This window comes from Lagenorhynchus albirostris, chromosome 2 (genome assembly GCF_949774975.1).
Source record: "Lagenorhynchus albirostris chromosome 2, mLagAlb1.1, whole genome shotgun sequence".
Classification (NCBI taxonomy): domain Eukaryota; kingdom Metazoa; phylum Chordata; class Mammalia; order Artiodactyla; family Delphinidae; genus Lagenorhynchus; species Lagenorhynchus albirostris.
This window is the reverse complement of record NC_083096.1, coordinates 160,836-177,517: the sequence shown is the minus strand read 5'-3', so window position 1 is coordinate 177,517 and position 16,682 is coordinate 160,836. Positions and strand designations below refer to the sequence as shown.

General features: G+C 44.7%; 1 protein-coding gene across 5 annotated transcripts in view; it reads right to left on the bottom strand.

Annotated features, from left to right (window-relative positions):
- The window catches only part of KLHL12 (kelch like family member 12), a 28,596-nt gene that overhangs the window by 2,647 nt on the left and 9,267 nt on the right, over nucleotides 1-16,682 (bottom strand). For all 5 annotated transcript variants that reach the window (XM_060125790.1, XM_060125771.1, XM_060125774.1 and 2 more), the window contains 6 exons: nucleotides 15,642-15,859; nucleotides 11,254-11,403; nucleotides 8,980-9,094; nucleotides 1,759-1,865; nucleotides 770-965; nucleotides 177-335 (listed from right to left, as the gene is read on the bottom strand). In XM_060125790.1, coding sequence (XP_059981773.1) covers nucleotides 177-335; nucleotides 770-965; nucleotides 1,759-1,865; nucleotides 8,980-9,094; nucleotides 11,254-11,403; nucleotides 15,642-15,859 — 945 coding nt within the window. The remainder of the gene's footprint in view (nucleotides 1-176; nucleotides 336-769; nucleotides 966-1,758; nucleotides 1,866-8,979; nucleotides 9,095-11,253; nucleotides 11,404-15,641; nucleotides 15,860-16,682) is intronic.

Here is a 16,682-nt window from a genome sequence, read left to right as displayed (position 1 = left end):
AATCTGGCAGTACCCTGTTTTCTGCTTCCATGAAAAGGAGAATCCCAGTTAATGAAAAATATACTGTGGCAGACCAGGGTTTTAGTGGAAGGAAGTCTACGAACTTCATTCTGGTAAAAAGGATCCCACCCCGAGGCTGCCGCCCATCAGTTCTCCCCGCGTCCCAGCCCGCACACCTAGGCAGTAGATGACCCCGCTGGCCACCACGAGGCCTGCGCCTTCCCGGGCCGTCTGCATGTCTCCCAGCATGCTCCACTGGTCGATGTTTGGGTCATACCGCTCCATACTGGTGTGACGCCTGCTTCCGTCAAAGCCCCCAGAGACATAGATCATATCTGCTCAGAATGAACAAGTCACAGCTATTAGAGAAGGAGAGCCTTCTAGTAACTCTTTTCTCTACAAATCTCCCACAACTCTTTCCAATGTTTGGGGGCAAAAACAAGTGTTTTTTTAAGGGATAAGTCAATTAAGTCCTTTTTAAAGAGGACAGCACAATCGAGACATGTAAAAAGAATGGGGTAAGATGGAATCTTCAGAAACATCCCAAGACTAGATGGGAATTTGCAAAAATACAACTAGTGCCAATTCCCCACTCAGCACACTGGAACTTGATTTACCAACTCTGTTGTCAGCGTTGAAACACCCATGGGTATTTCTGAAAGCAGAAAGGCGTATCTGATCTTACCAGTAGCCTCCACATTTCATAGAGAGGTATGAACCCCGATCCAGCCACCCCAAAATGCAAACACTGCCCTGTGCACCAGCCTACCTCCTAAGGTGGTGGCTCCGGCCAGGCCTCGTCGGACATTCATAGGGGCCACAGAATACCAGACCCCATCTTCGTCTGCTGTGTAGTCTAGACACTCCACTGAGCTGAGGCGGGAACGGCCATCATAGCCGCCAATCACGTAGATCCGGTCGTGGAGGGACACTGAGGCTACGTAGCGTCTCTTCCGAGTGATGCTCTAGGATTCAGGAGGGAAGAGGTGCCTCTGTCATTTCAGTCATGCCAGTCTTAGGCCTCACCTTTTGCTGTCCTTCCTGTTTTTATCTGCGCACCTCTGCTTCTTCACCTGCCACTGTGAAGCCTTCTGCGCAGAGGTTCATCTGCTGTCTGGATGAAAACCTCTTGCTTGTTGTGATGCTCTTACAGATTAAAGCCTTCTGTACATTTGCCTCCTTCCAAGGCTTCCAAAGGACCTAATCTCCTCCTGTTATCCAGTATCCGATTCCTCTCTATTCCATAAGGCACTGGGCTAAAGACCGGTATCCTTCCATAAAGTAGAAAGCTATTACCACAGTGCTATCTAAGGGCCAGGACCTGAAGACCCGAAAAGTTACGAGAAATGATCAAAAGATTTCCAAGTTTTCTCAGAATTACTATTGTTCATTCAGCACTGAAACAGAGACACACCAAAGGAGAGAGATACAAACTTCCAAGTTCCACTGGATGCCAGTTCAGCTTAGCACAGTTTAACACAGTGTTCAGGTTAACAGGGCACGAGGGTAGCACCCTGCGAGTTGCACAGGCAGCTTGGGAAGGCGCGGGAATGGTGGCGGCCAGCTGAGTGTAACTTGGCACAGGGTCATTAATATTTCTTATGTCTAATTAGTCAATAACTAACTACTGAAACTAACTGCTGTAAGGAACACGATGCTGTTACCAGGCTTTCTACTCTAAGGGCTGGATTCGTTATGATCTGGAGCCAGGGACTGCATTGAAGCTCTTTCCCCAGGCTTGGTTCCACCACTACTTACTGGCAAAAAGCTCCACTCCTGAGTCTTGGGGTCATACTTCTCTACCACGTCGATGGGAGACTGCTGGCTTCCGAAGCCCCCGACCACCAGCAGCACTTCGTTGGCTCCTGAGGACAAGGGAGAAGGAGAGAGGTCACTTCCCCATCGCTGCTGGGTAACTCCTCACAGGGAAGGAGAAGGAGAAACAGGGCTAGGCTACCTTGTTCTCTGCAGCCCAGAGAAGCCATCTGAAATAGGAGATTCATCATAAGGCTGCCTAATAGGAAATTATTTCTTCCTGAGAACCTGAATCTCTGAAATTTAAATTTCTGGACAACATTAAAACTCCGGAAGGCAAGCGTGAACACACCCTGCACCATTTCAACCCATCTAGACAACTCTGGCTGATTTCACAACAGGCTCCAAGTGCAGGCTGGAGGCTGGAGGAGCTCTCTCTGCCCTTCTCACCCCGTAAAACTCAAAAGGGGAGTTTTTTTGCCATGGCAAAGAATGCTCTCCTAACCTTGTCCCCAAAAAGTTGAGAGTTGTGGCTTAGGAACCAAATGATAGATTAAAAAAATCTTTTCCATGACTTTTATTTTTCCAAATTAGCCAACTATACGACCACATTCCCTGCTAATTCGTCAAAACTGCCAGGTAATCATAAGACTAGGCTTTTAAAGGGAGTCTTGTTCTCTACTATTTTCCCAAACAAGGCATTTTGATAGCTTTTGTATCGTCCCCTTTCCCCTAAGGACTTATTTGGTTAATCTTATTCTGATAATATTTCTTTTGAGGAAATCCCCCGTGTATTGTGCTACTGGAGAGAACACTTATCTGGAGCATTTAGGGAAATTCAGTCCCCAGGAGGGCATTTTGTTGACCTGGACTTGAAAGAGCAAATGCAGTACCTTTAAACTGACAAGGAATACAGACCAGCCCCTAATGAAGTCACGGCTGTGACAGTCATCCACAGCGGCTATGACCGTCAGGGGAAAGCTCACATACCGCTTCAGAACACTCAGCAGGAAGCACGCCACCATCACTTATGAAGTATTCTCGCAGAAAAATTGAGGCTGAATCTTGAATCTTATCAAGCGTCTAGTCTAACCACCAGTTTACAGGAAATATAGGGGACAGAAGAATGTGTTAAATGAGACTACTTGGATGCAGTCAACAAAATCTAGACTGTGGGAAATTCTACAGGTTTCTTTAACAGATAAATTGCAAAGGGAAACCAAAGCAGGAGGGAAAAAACTATGGATTAAAAGAGACTAAAGAGGACTTCCCTGGTGGTGCAGCGGTTAAGAATCTGCCTACCAATGCAGGGGACACGGGTTCAAACCCTGGTCCAGGAAGATCCCACATGCCACAGAGCAACTAAGCCCGTGCGCCACAACTACTGAGCCTGCGCTCTAGAGCCTGCGAGCCACAACTACTGAGCCCACGTGCCACAACTACTGAAGCCTGTGCGCCTAGAGCACGGGCTCCGCAACAAGAGAAGCCATCGCAATGAGAAGCCCACGCACCGCAACGAGAAGCCCACGCACCACAACGAAGACTAGCCCCAGCTCGCTGCAACCAGAGAAAGCTCACGCGCAGCAACGAAGACCCAACGCAGCCAAAAATAAATAAATAAAGCCCAACAAAAAATATGTGGAAAAAAATAGTTTCAAAATAAAATAAAAGAGACAAAAGAGTGCTATGAACTCAGTGCAACGTGTGGGCCTTGTCTGGATCCTGATTGGAGCAACTGAAGTATAAAAAACAAAGAAAAATCAATTACGGGAAAACTGAGGAAGTGTGTATGTGTACTTGATATCTGATGAAGATAAATACTTGGCTGTGTGTTTCTTATCTTTTAGAGATACACACAAAAGCATAATATATATGGATGGAAGTTTATCCTGTCTGGGATTTGCTTCAAAATACATAGGCTATGAGTTGATAATTGTTGAAACTGGACAATAGGTATGGGGGAAATCCTTATATTATTCTGTTTTTATACATGTTTGAAATTTTTCTTAAACCCACACATAAAGCACGGACTTTAACCTCCCCCTCTGAGAGGGCACCTGTCTGTGAACTTGCCAAATAAAGTATGTGGCCCCTTCTCCAACGTGAGCAGCCATCTTCTTTTAGAAAACAAAGCATTTGAACAAAGGGCCCTTTTGTATGATGCAGATTTTATTTCTGAAATCCCTCCAAGCTGGGGCAGGCCAGGGCCTGCGTTGGCAGCACTTCCCCGCCATCTGCCCCTTTCTCCCCCTCTGACTTGAGCAGAGGAGGTGAGACAGTGATGAGTCCCGAAAGCACCCACAACAACCGAGGGGATTTTCTATGCTTCGCACATTAAAAAAAATACCATTGATTTTCAGCTTTAATTCAAACTTTAATTCAGCTTTAATTCAAACTCTGGAGGACCAATAGTGCTCCCGTGGCTCCAGCCTTCTCAGTAAACGTCCTGGTAACCTGCATCCACAGAGGAACGTGGGCAGGGTGTCAGCGTAAGTCGCTCAGCGACTTATGGCTCTGAACCCTGGGGCTCCTAGACCACTAGAAGCTGGGGTGTCCAAACCTCTCTGCAAGGAAGGCCTATTTTCATTACTTTCCCTGAAAGATCCTGTGTTTTGAAAGACTGCCTGCCACGTGAGTTTAACTTCCCCACTGCGGCCGGAGTTCATGTCAGTGCCGACAGAGCTTTTGATAAGGACAAGAGGGCCAGTGTTTTAACACTGAAAACGTGTCATTTTAGTCAGTTCTGATGTCTGTTTAGCCTGTGTAGCTTTTTCTAGCACAAAAATGATTTTCTTTTAAAAAGTTTAAAAAATAACTCAAGGGCTAGTATGACTGTCATCCTCACTCACATGTTACCCACCCTTTGGTTCAAAAGATTTAAGAATATTATGTCTTGTGATTATAAAACATATAATATATAAAATACATTTTCACTGTTAAAAAGCTTAAAAAGAAAGTGTTATGAAAAAATTTAGCTATAATTCCACAATACAAAGACACAGCAAAACATAAGATTATTTCCTTCCAGCTTTGTTTCTAAATATTTATAAAACATAAATGGGACCATACTGTAGTGCGTCCTGTTTTTATTTCATTTTCTCAAAATATTAACAAAATCCTTTAATATATGATTTTAATGTTCTTAGGTATTTCAGGAGTTCATGATTTGGGGTTATAAATAATCACATATAATCCTATGATAAACATCCTTGAATATGAAACTTTTCCCAGTCATTTTCTTAACACAGTAATGGGAGGGCTGCCTAGTGAAGAACATGAACCTTAAAGAAGTCTTTGGATGTATATTATAAGATACTGAGGTTGAAACAAATTCCATACCCACCAACACTCTAAAGGCGCCAATCCATTCTACTCTCTGTAGCACTGGTATTGTCTTTTTATTCTTTGATACTTTGGTAGGCAAAAAATTGTATTTATTGTTTTAACTCTTGCCTTAGCACTGCTAAGACTTTATAACTACTTCGGCTGAATCTCGCCCCCTTTATTTAGCAGGACTCCGCTTCTATGAGCCGCACACTCAAGTCTCTAGTGTTTCTTTCCTGTGTGCATCTTTATGAGCTGTTTGCACGCAAATGACTTTAACCTTGTGCTGTGGCTGCAGATTTACTTTCCTCATTTGTCTTACAATGTTGTACATGATTTTTATTTAGTCATGTACACTGGCCTTTTCTTTTGCAACTTCTTCTATTGCTTTGTGCCTAGAAAGTCTTCCTCCCTCAGAGGAACTCCTAGGGTTTCACTGTCTTTGGACCCTCAGCTCGGACCACTACTCCAGCAGACTTACTAATGTGAGAAAGAGCCAGGGGAAGGGCTGACCAGAAGGAAGCCTGTTTGTTCTCTGCCAAGGAATGGGGCACTTGCCAAGTTAGATTTTTATCTTTATGATGAGGAAAATGTGTCTAAAACACCTGGTAAGAGCAGTGTGAAAAGGCACATTACTCACACCGAGGCCTCCCGACAGTGCCAGTCACTGTTTTTTATTGGGGGGGGAGGGGAACGTGTCTGCGCTGGGGTGTTTTGTTGGAGGAAAGTGCAGACAGGCTGCAGGACTGCTAAGAACAGGTTCAGGGACCGACATTTCCACGTGCTCAGAAAAGAAGCCAGTGACAAAGTAGGAACTACAATTTCTATTACATCTTTTATGGGAGAGTAATGGGTAAGATTAACAATTAAAACAAAATCCCCACACATTATCTGGCATGCTATTTTTCCTCAGCTGTATATTTAATTTCCTTATGCTGTACGCAAAGAGCCATCATCCTGGTAACTGACTTAGCAACCTCTACGAATAGAGACGGGCAGAGGACAGGATGGCTGCAACAATTTACTTCTCAGGTACTAACGTGGAGATGCTAAATTAAGAATCTCATAGGGAACAGTTTCATTATTTCCTTCCTAGAACTTTTGAGAAAATGACCTCGAAACTATGAGGGCGTGTAGAGTCATATTCTAATCCCTCAAGGTCAGGACAATAAGCAAGTTCTCCGAGCAAGTAGGAGCTTTCTCCTGCCTGTTCAAAGAAAAGCAGGAAATGCACCCTAAAGGACCTTCTGGGTTTGGTGGTTCACACAAATTTTTATTGGACTTAGTTCGATTTAACAAGCGATTATGTACTGGTTGGGACACTTCTGGCTCTACAAGAAAGAAACACATCTTCTGTATTGGAAAGAACTCTAGTGGCTGAATTTAACTCCTTTCATATGCCGAAGAAGAAATGGTAATCCAGAGAAGCTGAAGGACTTGTCCAAGTTCAAACAGCACGTTAGCAGACTAACAGAACCAGGAGGAAAACATCAAAGTAAGCGAAATGTCTTACCTCCTAGTGCCAGATTCTTTCCTCTACATCACCGGCTCACCTGCTACTTACAGAATATATATCTGTTATCTTCTCTGTCAGCTTATGGTAATAACACGGAGGTATAGAAACAAAACACTAGTAGTTAATATTCCCCCGTAATCTCACTTTATTAAAGGTTTAGTGTTTATCCTGTATACATATCGTTTGTTTACGCTCAGGCAAACACACATATGTAGGAGGTTTTGCTTCCTTCTTTTCCCCCACTCAGCGTGCACAATTAATCTTACGTGTATCTGACTCAATGCTTTTAACAGTTTCGTGACATTCCATGGTACAGCTGTGCTATAATTCAGTCAAGCATTAATCCCCCTTTACTTGGCGTTCAGGCTGTATTCATTCTTTTCTGTACATTAGCAATTTATAGTAAACGTCCTTATGCATATGTCTTTCCTCATATGTGCTTATTTCTGTACTGACACGCTGTTTCTACAGTACAGATTCCCGGAGGTGGGACACACAGGGTGTGCTCATTTTAAACTCCAGTGACTACCTTGTTCTGATCTGTGGTTCCAGACCTCCTAGTGGAGCATCTTTTAAGTGCACGGTGTTCCCTCACGCGTCCTCCTCTGTGTGCTACCTGTGCACCTCCCGTGCCGCCTTCTGTGGGGTCACTGCTCTTTTTCTTGTTGATACATATGGGTTCTTTTTACAGTAGAAATGTTAACCTTTTGTCATACATATTGAGTATATTTTCTCCCAGTCCCCGTCTCTTGACTTTACGTCTTTTGCCATCAATTTAAAAAAAACAAAAACCCCCAAAAAACTGATGCAGTCAAGTAACCTTGAAGAGTTCTAGGTTTCTCTGTTTTAGTTCAAAAAGGGGAGTAGAGAGAAGGGAGGTTGCTCTCTCATGGACACAGAATCTCAGTTTTGTAAGATGAGAAGAGTTCTGGATACGGGTTGTACAACCGTGTGAATGTATTTAACACCGCTCATCTGTACACTTAAAACGGAGAAGATGGTAAATTTTACGTTATGTGTATTTTACCACAGTTAAAAATAGAAAAAAAAGGCTCCCACCCAGAAGTTAATCAAATAATTTTCGTATAATTTCTTCTAATATTTTCATGATTTTTCACTTAGCCCTTCAATCTTTTAAAAAAAATTTCCTTTTGTATTTTTTCCATTTACCTTGTGTTGATTACATATCTCTGTATATAACAAGCGATACAGATCACATTTTGTCATCTCCCAGGAATTAACAGAACAGTATCCCTTTAAAAACAACAATAACAAAAAGTAGTATCTCTGGGTGGTGCAATTATGGATGACTCATTTATTTATTTTTTGCTTCTCTGTATTTCTAAAACTGCTACAGATAGGTACTACTTATGTGATTAAAAAATGAGATAAATCATCATTCTACTTAAATCTATCAATGAAAGGCTTAATTATCAATTAACACCTTAGCACACATGAGTCCACAGTCAGATAAGAGCAAAAATAGGAAGTGATAAAAACAAGATACCACCCCATATACACAGAGTAATTTATAACCTATGAAATGCTATTACATACAGTACCTAGGATCCTGGGACAGTGAAATGGAAATGACGTAACATTTGAGCACAGATTACATGCCAGCTGCAATGTCAGGCATCTTACATGCGTGATGTCATTGGGCCTCCACAATAACCAGTGTGATAAGACATTAGCGTCCTCATTTCAGAGGCGGAAGCATCGGCTCAGACAAGTGGACACCCTGCCCAGGCTCACAACCAGCCAGTCACTGGCTGGGCTGGGATCTGAACCCAGGTCTGTCTGCTGACATGATAGCCTCCGTGCACAGCACTCACGCGTGCCGAGAGCCGTTCTCAGCCTTTCACTTGCTCTTCACGACAACCTTCAAGGGAGGAGCTATGATGGCCCCCATTTTATAGATGAGGCAACTGACACAGAGAGGCTGAGTTTCCTGCCGAACACCTGGCAAGTGGTAAATGGGGACCTGCACCCAACCCACAGTCTGGCTTGAGTCCAGGCCCTTGACCACTGCATGCCATTGCCTCTGACCACCCTGGACTCCTCTGCAGTTCACCACGCTGCTGCTTCCCCTTCCTCTTCACGTGGAGAAGGGCAGAGGTGGGGGAAGCAGACCACTTACTCACTACATGGCATTTGAGATATTTCTAATTCACAGGCTCCAAATATACTGAAATAACAGTGGTAACTTATGTCGCATAATACTTGACAATTTATGAAGTGCTTTCACACACTTTATCTCATGTAATCCTCCAAAGAGTTATGTGAAATAGAAGGGAAGATATCCTTGGTTTATAGGAAAGAAAGCTCCGGGTGGTAAAGGGACTTGTACAAATTGACACAATTAATACAAGATGCCCGCTTACCTAGACGCGCCCTTGTCCTGGGTCCCTGCATCTGACTGCGCAGCTCAGGCCTCAGATGAAACTTCTTTGCTTCATCAACGAGGTCCCTGCACTGTAAACTACAGCGGATGAAAGGCTGAAATACAACAGGTAGGAGAGTGAGCTGCAGGACCACCTCTAATAAAAGCATAAATGGCACATATAAAGAATTAAATTCTTAACACAGAAAACCAGTTTCCAAAGCCCTGTGGTTCCAGGAGGGCTGCTGGTAATAATTATGCTATGGGCTTCCGGAATGATTAAAAAAAGATTTTTTGAATAGACGTTACGTGATTCAAAGGTATGTGTGGGGTATGTGAGTGGACTATTAAGGAAGAAATTACAAACAGGAGGCAAAGAATTTGAGATGTGACACTAAGCACAGGCATCTTTTCTAATGCAAACGACTGCAAAGCTGTGTCTATAATTAACTTCCAAAGAGACCAGGGTTGGGCCAGAAGCAGGCGCCTGTCTGGGCCTCACCTACACATTACAAATCAGCGGCCCCCAGGGTAGCGTCCAGGTAATGTGCATGGTGAAGGTCAGAAAATGCACCACCGAGATCGCAGGCTGGAGAAACACTTATAAACAAACACGATATGATCCAAGCTGATATTATTGGGTTGACCAAAAAGTTCGTTCGGTTTTCTCCTAAGCTGGCTCTAGTAGCACTTAGCTGACTTTAACTTCATTTGAAACAATATTTTTAGATTGTATTGTGACAGCTGTCATAGCGTGCATTAAAAAACACTTATCACAATTGGTGAATTTTTCTGTAGCCATTTTAATACTGAAGATGGAAGAAAAAAAGCAACATTCTTGGCATATCATGCTTTATTATTTCAAGAAAGGTTAAAAACGCAACTGAAACGCAGAAAAAGATTTGTGTAGTGTATGGAGAAGGTGCTGTCACTAATCAAATGTGTCAAAAGTGGCTTGCGAAGTTTCGTGCTGGAGATTTCTCACTGGACAATGCTCCACAGTCTGGGAGACCAGTTGATAGTGATCAAATCGAGACATTCATTGAGAAAATCAACGTTATACCACGCGGGAGGTAGCCGACGTACTGAAAATATCCAAGTCAAGCATTGAAAATCATTTGCGCCAGCCTGGTTACGTGAATTGCTTTGATGTCTGGGCTCAGTATTAAGTGGAAAAAAACCTTCTTGACCGTATTACCGCAAGCGATTCTCTACTGAAAGGTAACAAAAATGTTCCGTTTTTAAATTGTGACGGATGATGAAAAGTGGATAGTGTACAACAATGTGGAACGGAAGAGATCGTGGGGCAAGCGAAATGAAGCACCAGCCAACCACACCAAAGGCCGGTCTTCATCCAAAGAAGGTGATGTTGTGTATATGGTGGGATTGGAAGGGAGTCCTCTATGATGAGCTCCTTCCGGAAAACGAAATTAATTTCAACAAGTACTGCTCCCAATTAGACCAACTGAAAGCAGCACTCGACGAAAAGCATCCAGAATTAGTCAACAGAAAACACATAATCTTCCATCAGGATAACGCAAGACTGCATGTTTCTTTGATGACCAGGCAAAAACTGTTACAGTTTGGCTGGGAAGTTCTGATTCACCTGCCAGACATTGTACCTTCGGATCTCCACTTATTTTGGTCTTTACAAAATTCTCTTAATGGAAAAAATTCCAATTCCCTGGAATACTGTAAAATGCATCTGGAACAGTTCTTTGCTCAAAAATATAAAAAGTTTTGGGAAGATGGAATTATGAAGTTGCCTGAAAAACGGCAGAAGGTAGTGGAACAAAACGGTGAATATGTCTTTCAATAAAGTTCTTGGTGAAAATGAAAAATGTGTCTTTTATTTTTACTTAAAAACTGAAGGAACCTTTTGGCCAACCCAATAAATGCATCAAACTCCTTTCATGCTGGCCTCACCAGAAGTCAAAAATAGAGACTAGGTGAGCAAAGCATCTTTTCCAAGGCAATTTGGAAAAATTTCTGTTTAACAGAGAAGGGGACAAAATTTATCATCCGATGTTGCTTATGCAAAACACTGAGGAGCACGTAAAATGAAAAGACAACAAAGCACAAAATTAAATTAAGCCATAGACTTTCATTTCTGCCAGGAGACTGACCAGCCAAGCGACCGCCTGCAGACTCCCCGCCCCAGGCCCCCCGGGACATGCTTCCCAGGATGCTCGTGCCTCCTCTGAGGTGACCAGTTCTGAGTTCATGACATGAAGCTACAAGAGACGCCCACCGCCCTGGGTCCTGTGTGGCTCACCTCGGCATCTATGACATCCGTGATGTACCTGGGCGTCAGCAGGGGCATACGGACGTACTGCAGCAGGTCCGGCAGAGACTCTTCCCGCCCCTCCCTGGCGTGCTTCACCCAGTTGATGACGGCCTCGAAGACCGGCTCTTCAGAATCCACCTGCGAGTGCGTGACCACATGGTGGGGCTGCTCTGTAACCTCGCTTCCCTTTCCTTCCCGCCCCATTCCCGCCACCGTTATTTCCCATCTCCCAGAAATAAGTAGGCTCTTGGGAAAACAATCATTTCAGACACAACTTGCTGATATCATGAAGAGAGTTATAGTCAGATTCGGTGGAAAAAACCTAAGAGAGAGAGTACCTAATAGACCATCAGTCACAAATAAGCTTTTAATTCAGAATTTTCCCCATTCCTGAATTTTTTTCTGGTCATTTCTGAAACTTCAGCAGGGGAAGGGGGAATCTGCTGCCCTACTTGAAACTGGCTCTTTGTTTTAAAAAGAAAATTTTATTTTTATTTTTGGCTGTGTTGGGTCTTTGTTGCTGCACGCGGGCTTTCTCTAGTTGTGGCGAGCGGGGGGCTAGGCTTCGTTGCGGTGCGTGGGCTTGTCATCGCGGTGGCTTCTCTTGTTGTGGAGCATGGGCTCTAGGCACACGGGCTTCAGTTGTTGTGGCACGCGGGCTCAGCAGTTGTGGCTCGCGGCATCTAGAGCGCAGGCTCAGTAGTGGCACACGGGCTTAGTTGCTCCGCGGCATGTGGGATCTTCCCGGACCAGGGCTCGAACCTGTGCCCCCTGCATTGGCAGGCAGATTCTTAACCACTGCGCCACCAGGGAAGCCCCCGAGACTGGCTCCTAAAATAACTTATATTCATAGGTGTTGTCTAAGGACCTCCGTGCTCACTCTCGGACCCTTCAGCCAAGGCTGTGAGCAGGAACTTCCCTTACGGCATCGTAAAGAGTGCAGGGTCTGCAAAACACTGTCAATTAGTATTTGAGCAACTACTCTGTATTAGTCACCATGCTATTTGAGATGACACATATAATTAATCATTTGGGGAACTTAGGTCTAAGCTACATAGGACAGACTGGATAAGACACACCCTAGAAAACCTACATTACGTCCCTGGACAAGCACAAGGTACAGTAACACCTAGTACCTCCCCGAGACTGACACCTGAGGACTAGGCCTGTGTCCCTCCATCAGCCCCTGGAGTGTGTCTGTTCTGAGATAACTTTCAGAGTGTGACAGTGCCCAGACAAAGACATCACTCTGTGGACTTCTCTCAAGAGCTGAAAATACAGAAAATGTTTCAGAATGTTCATTCATTTGATGGATTTACCAAACACCTACTAGTGCCAGGAATTGTGGAGGGTAATTATGCAATGGTGAACAAATCAGACATGAACCTTCCTCTTAAGTGGGGAGATAATTGTTAAATCAGAAAAACGAACAATCCCATTCTGTCATTATGTACCACATAGGAAAAGTACAGGGGCTATGAGACAGAATAACACGAGATTTCTTCATTTAGGCTGATGGGACAGGGAATGCCTCCCTGCAGGAGCAATAGGTTTAAACCTGATGGAAGAGTAGCAGTTAGCCTCGGGGCAGACAGAAAGCACTTGGAAAAGCCCTACAACTGCACCGTCCAACACAGTAGCCATGAGCCACATGTGCTATTTACATCTACATTAATTAAAATGAAGTTAAATTAAAAATTCAGCTTCGGGAATTCCCTGGCGGTCCAGTGGTTAGGACTCCACGCTTCCATTGCAGGGAGCACAGGTTCGATCCCTGGCCGGGCAACTACGATCCCGAAAGCCGTGTGGTGTGGCTAAAAAACCCCCCAAAACCCCCAAAGTCTGTCCTTAATAGCAATGAACGTGGCAAAAAAAAAAAAAAAATTCAGCTTCTTAGTCACACTGGCCACATTTCAAGCTAGTGGCCAGTGAACTGGACAGCACAGACACAGGTCCTTTCCACCTTCACAGAACTTTCTATTGGACAGCTTGGGAAACGACAGAGGCTGGTGTGGCAGAATGAATGAGGGAGGGGACGAAAAAGGTCAAGCTGGAGAAGTAAACAGAGCATCAGGAGACTGGATTTCACTCTAAACCGTTAACAGGCTTCAAGTAGGCCAGTGTTGGGCCACACTGATGTCTGGTAAAGATTACTCCGAGAGCCACGGGAGGGCGGTTTAGAAGGGCTAAGAGCTGGGAGGCCAGTTAGAGGCTACTCTGGTCCATCAGGCAAAAGGTGATGATGCTTCGACTACAACAGTGATGACAGAATCTGTGTAAGCAAATTTATGGGAGGTCAAACTAACCCAGCCTACTCACGGTTTACATGCAGGTGAGGGTGCAGAAAGGTGGTCATGATTTTTTAGATAAACTTTGGTTAAAGGCAAGGATGACAGGCTAATAGTTCTGAACAGCTGCATGCTAGACTCTGACACATTCTAGGTTTAAATTAGATATATCCATTTAAAATGGGTTTTTCAATCATGAGTAGAGATCCTTGATCTTACTGAGGACAGAATAAACTAGAATTGCAGAGAAACAGCTAAACTGGGAAGAAAAAACCCCCAATACTAATGCTTCACTATGGAGAAAATAGTCTCCATAATAAATTTTCCCAGAGACTTCGTTTATGTATCAGGCACTGACATTCTTATTTAACGCTCAGAACAGCCCTACGTAGTAAGTACGACTGTTATCTACATTTTATGGGAGAGGGATCTGAAGGTCAGCGGTTAGGGGACACGTGTCACACAGCCAAGCCCAAACCCCAGCGTGACCCTGAAGCCCGTGCTGTTTTAAACAACGTGACATGCTGCCTCCATTGTTTCAAGTACTATTGTTTTACATGGTCCAGAGGAAGCGTTAGCCCCAGGGCCAGACATCTGGTTCCTGCTTCTGGCTGGTATATGAAAGAGAAAAAATGTCATTTGCTGAAAAAAAGCAAAGGCCAGTCTCGCTGGACACTTAAGGAAGACCGTACAAAAGAGCTCATCCCGGCTTCTGCAGAGGTCAGTTGTTTGCCCTCCCTGTTCCATCCGGTTTTATCCCCCAGTCTCCACTGTTCTAAAATAAATGGTTGCTGTGACTACTTCCAGATCTGGTCAAATAGAAACACAGCTCACAGCTCCGTGGTGAAGAGAACAGACTGTGGATGCAGATGGGCGGCACAAGTCCTGCCCCTCCCAGCTGTGTGAGGGTGGTGACTAATCACAGCGCCAGTTTCCTCCTCTGAAAAATGGACCCAGTTCTGAGAATTGAACAAGATTTACAAATGCCGGACTTCCCCGGCAGTCCAGCGGTTAAGATTCTGTGCTCCCAACGTAGGGGCCCGGGTTCGATCCCTGGTCAGGGAACTAGATAGAGCCTGCATGCCGCAACTAAGCCCCGGCGCAGCCAAATAAATAAATAAATAAATAAACGTTTAAAGTCGTTTCTCATTATTATCTCAGAATGAGAGAGGAAAAAAAAAATAAAATAACTCTTCGCCTCCTTAGAGAATCGAATGTCTCCTCACTGGGGAAAACAAACCCAACAGGTGGACTCCTCCCCAGCACTTGGCTCTGCTAGGTGTCTTCCAGAAGCTCCTAACCAGAGGGCTGGAGCCCTGGAGAGGAATGCCTGGCTGCCGCGACACGCACAGCCCCCGCTGCACTCACTGCAGCTCCCAGCCTAACGACAGATCCACACGCAGCACCCCACCCCCCACCCCCGCTCTGCTCAGCGGAGGACGAAGGCTCGCTCCCTGCTGGGCCACGTCCCTGGGCGCTTCGCACACGCACACGGAGGCGGGACCCTATCGCTTCAACGCCCGGTCTGCAGGGCCCTCTCCTCCCACGGGCGCTGATGAGCTGCCTCTGGCTCACCATCTCCAACCTGCTGCCCCGTCCTTTCTGACCCGCTCCCTTTACGATCCCGTTTAAATCCAGAAGGTTTTCTTCTTTCCTCTATGGAATTTCCTCGCCTTGAACAGGCTCATTATTCTCCTGACACTCAGTCATCATTTTTGTCTTCCTGTTTGTCGCCACTACTACACTGTGAATTCTCTGGAAACAAGACTGTCTCTTATGCACTCTTGGCTCCCCAGCACCTGGCATGGCGACGGTTATACAGGAAGATATTCTTGGTAAATGTTTTAAAATGCTTATTCCATACTGTTTAATAGTGATTCTTAACCGCTGGGATCACAAATTTCATTGAGGGAGGTAGCGAACTCCCTTCCGTAAATAGGCAAATACGTTTGGCATGCAATTTCAGGGACATTTAATGAAACCTCAGAGCTTAATATGGGCCCTGCTACAGAAGTACAACAACTCCGCCTTGCTTTCTGGTCTTCTGGCCCAGTCCTGACAAGAGCTAATGCCAAGCCAAGTCTGTACCTGGATCTCATCACACTTGATGAGCTTTTCCACCTCTCCTTGACTGAGAAGAATGAATTCTTCATGCTGCACCACTTCAGGAAAATGCTTCTGGCTAAAAACCTCAGCTGCTTGCATCAGATCAACACAGTTGTGAGTTTCCGCAAAGTCCCTGATACCCAGGCAGTTAGAAGGGTCCAGCTGGCTTTCCAAGAACTCACAGCAGGCTTGCTTCACGCCTAGAACAGACAAAAACAGTGAGTCCTTGAGGACACTCGGCCAGGTGGATGGGCCTATATTCTTGGATCACAACATCACGTTGTATCAGAGGAACCCTGGCTCAACACCTAAGAATCAGGTTAGAAATTTTATGCTTTGGAAATTCAAATCCTATTTTTGTCTTATGTGCTGTGTGGCCTTCTGCAAGGACTTTACAAATGTCTGCTGCTGCATTAGAACAAGTACGGCAAGACGAATTGCTTCCGTGGACACCGCCACAATTAAACAAACATGCCTACAAAACTCCTGGGAATCAAGCTATAAAATGAGCTTAATTTAGCACAGTGTACCTAATTTCTACTCCACATGAAAACTTACTAAAAGACTCCGGTGAAGGAAAAATAGGAGATACGGATAACAATCTCACATTTGTCTAACTGAAAAGCTCAGAGTATAAAATTAATGTTGGAGCTGTGCACTAATGCAAAAACTTCACACTGTTTCAATCATGTATCAAAAACTGAAAATAACAGAAACAGAACTGGAGGTTAGGACAGACAGGTTGGGAACTGGAAGGGGGATCATCTCTAATCCTGTGAAAACTTTACACTTTCATTTTTGTGTGTCAATTTAATTTTTTTTTTTTTTTTTTTTGCTGTACGCGGGCCTCTTACTGTTGTGGCCTCTCCCGTTGTGGAGCACAGGCTCCGGACGCACAGGCTCAGCGGCCATGGCTCATGGGCCCAGCCGCTCTGCGGCATGTGGGATCTTCCCGGACCGGGGCACGAACCCGTGTCCCCTGCATCGGCAGGCGGACTCTCAACCACTGCACCACCAGGGAAG